Here is a 1598-nt window from a genome sequence, read left to right as displayed (position 1 = left end):
TTCTATGTCTTGACTAAGGAGCTCTGGTAGCACAGTGGCTAAGGCACTTGACTGCTAAGCAGAAGGCTGCGGTTCAAACCCACCAGCCACTCCTCGGAAAGAAGGTTGGGCATTCCTACTTCCGTAGTGATACTGCCTCGGAAACCCAAGGAGGGGTCTCTATGAGTCGGGGCCGACTTGATGGCAAACAACAATAACATGTCTTGACTAAAGTAAAATGTTTAAGGAAAAAAAAAAAGAGTAGAGGCACATACAGAGAAAATAAACAGAAAATTATTTTTTATTTGTAGGTGCACATCACTTATTAAGACTAGAGATCACTGATAAGGAAAACAAGACACTAGAAAAAGAGTGTTGCAAAGGGAAGTTTTTAAGTAAGGTCCATAGATAGGCTTTAGGGGTACCTTGAATTCCTACAATTATATGCAAAAGTTTATGAATGTACAGTTTACAGGAAGAAAAGTTCCAGCTTTCAACAGATTCCCAAGCAATTTATGACCAAAAAGAAAACAGCAATTCCCAACAAACCTTTTAGAAAAATCAATTTTACAAGTTACACTTAAGATGCAGGAGACACCAGAATAGCAATACAAGTTAGAAAACTGTTCAGAAGGATCAAGGAAAAAAAATCTTTCAAATAAACATCAGGATTTGTTCTCTACTGGGGTATAAGAATACAGTAAATAAACTCACTGTCTTCGTGTCTTGGGAAGAAATCCTACCATTTCCATGGCCAGTTGTAAGCGTTCAAAGTCATGCCTCAAATCTTCCCCTTCTACTGTGAAGCAATCCTGCTTTTTTTAAGATAAAAAGAAAAAAAAAAAAAAAAAAGATTCTCTAGTGAAAAATAGCATAGGCCATTTAGAAAGACAGCAACTTTAGATAAATCCACCAATGTACAGTTGTAAATTAGAGCTGATGAAATATTTAGATATAGTAGTCAAAATCAACAGAGCTTTAACTTACTCCAGGCATGTCAAATAAACACATACTTATCAAAATACCAGTAAGTATTTAGTTCACAGTGTCCCTTTCACAGTCTCCAAGGCAAAGACTTCAAGAGTCACTTAAGGGAAAGGACTAGCAATACCTGATTTTGAGTGGCTCTTTAGCATTTTGGAGATTAAAAGCATTTAAGAGGGCAAAATTCCACACTCAAATGTAATTTATTCAACAAATACTTTATAATTAATAAGTGCCTACCATAGCAAGGCACTGAGCTACTTGCTAAGGAAACAAAATATTTAAGACAGTAATTTAATTGAGAATAGGAACTTAGATTTGTGTAATATAAAGAGGTTTACATTACATCTATATTAGATATAATGTAAATAAAACCAAAAACCCAAACCCACTGCCATCAAGTCCATTCTGACTCATCACGACACCCACTGGGTTTCCAAGACTGTAAATCTTTACGGGACTGCCTCATATTCCCCCCGCCTAACAGCTGGTGGGTTCTGAAATGCTGGCCTTCCACTTAGCACCCAAATGCCTTACCCACTACGCCACACAGGTCCTTAAAACATAAATGTTGTTGCTGTTGTTATGTGCCATCGAGTTGGACCCGACTCATAGCGACCCCTCCTTGGGTTTCC

At 37.5% G+C, this 1598-nt stretch overlaps 1 protein-coding gene across 1 annotated transcript in view; it reads right to left on the bottom strand.

Moving 5' to 3' along the window:
- Positions 1-1598, bottom strand: part of MYO9A (myosin IXA) — a 441307-nt gene that overhangs the window by 309684 nt on the left and 130025 nt on the right. Inside the window, exon 6 of the mRNA XM_042783070.1 lies at positions 694-791. Coding sequence (XP_042639004.1) covers positions 694-791 — 98 coding nt within the window. The remainder of the gene's footprint in view (positions 1-693; positions 792-1598) is intronic.

Source organism: Orycteropus afer, unplaced genomic scaffold (genome assembly GCF_000298275.1).
Source record: "Orycteropus afer afer isolate SDZICR_OR568_19922 unplaced genomic scaffold, OryAfe1.0 scaffold00015, whole genome shotgun sequence".
NCBI classification, from domain to species: domain Eukaryota; kingdom Metazoa; phylum Chordata; class Mammalia; order Tubulidentata; family Orycteropodidae; genus Orycteropus; species Orycteropus afer.
The sequence above is the reverse complement of the archived record's forward strand: the minus strand, read 5'-3'. Positions and strand labels throughout refer to the sequence as shown.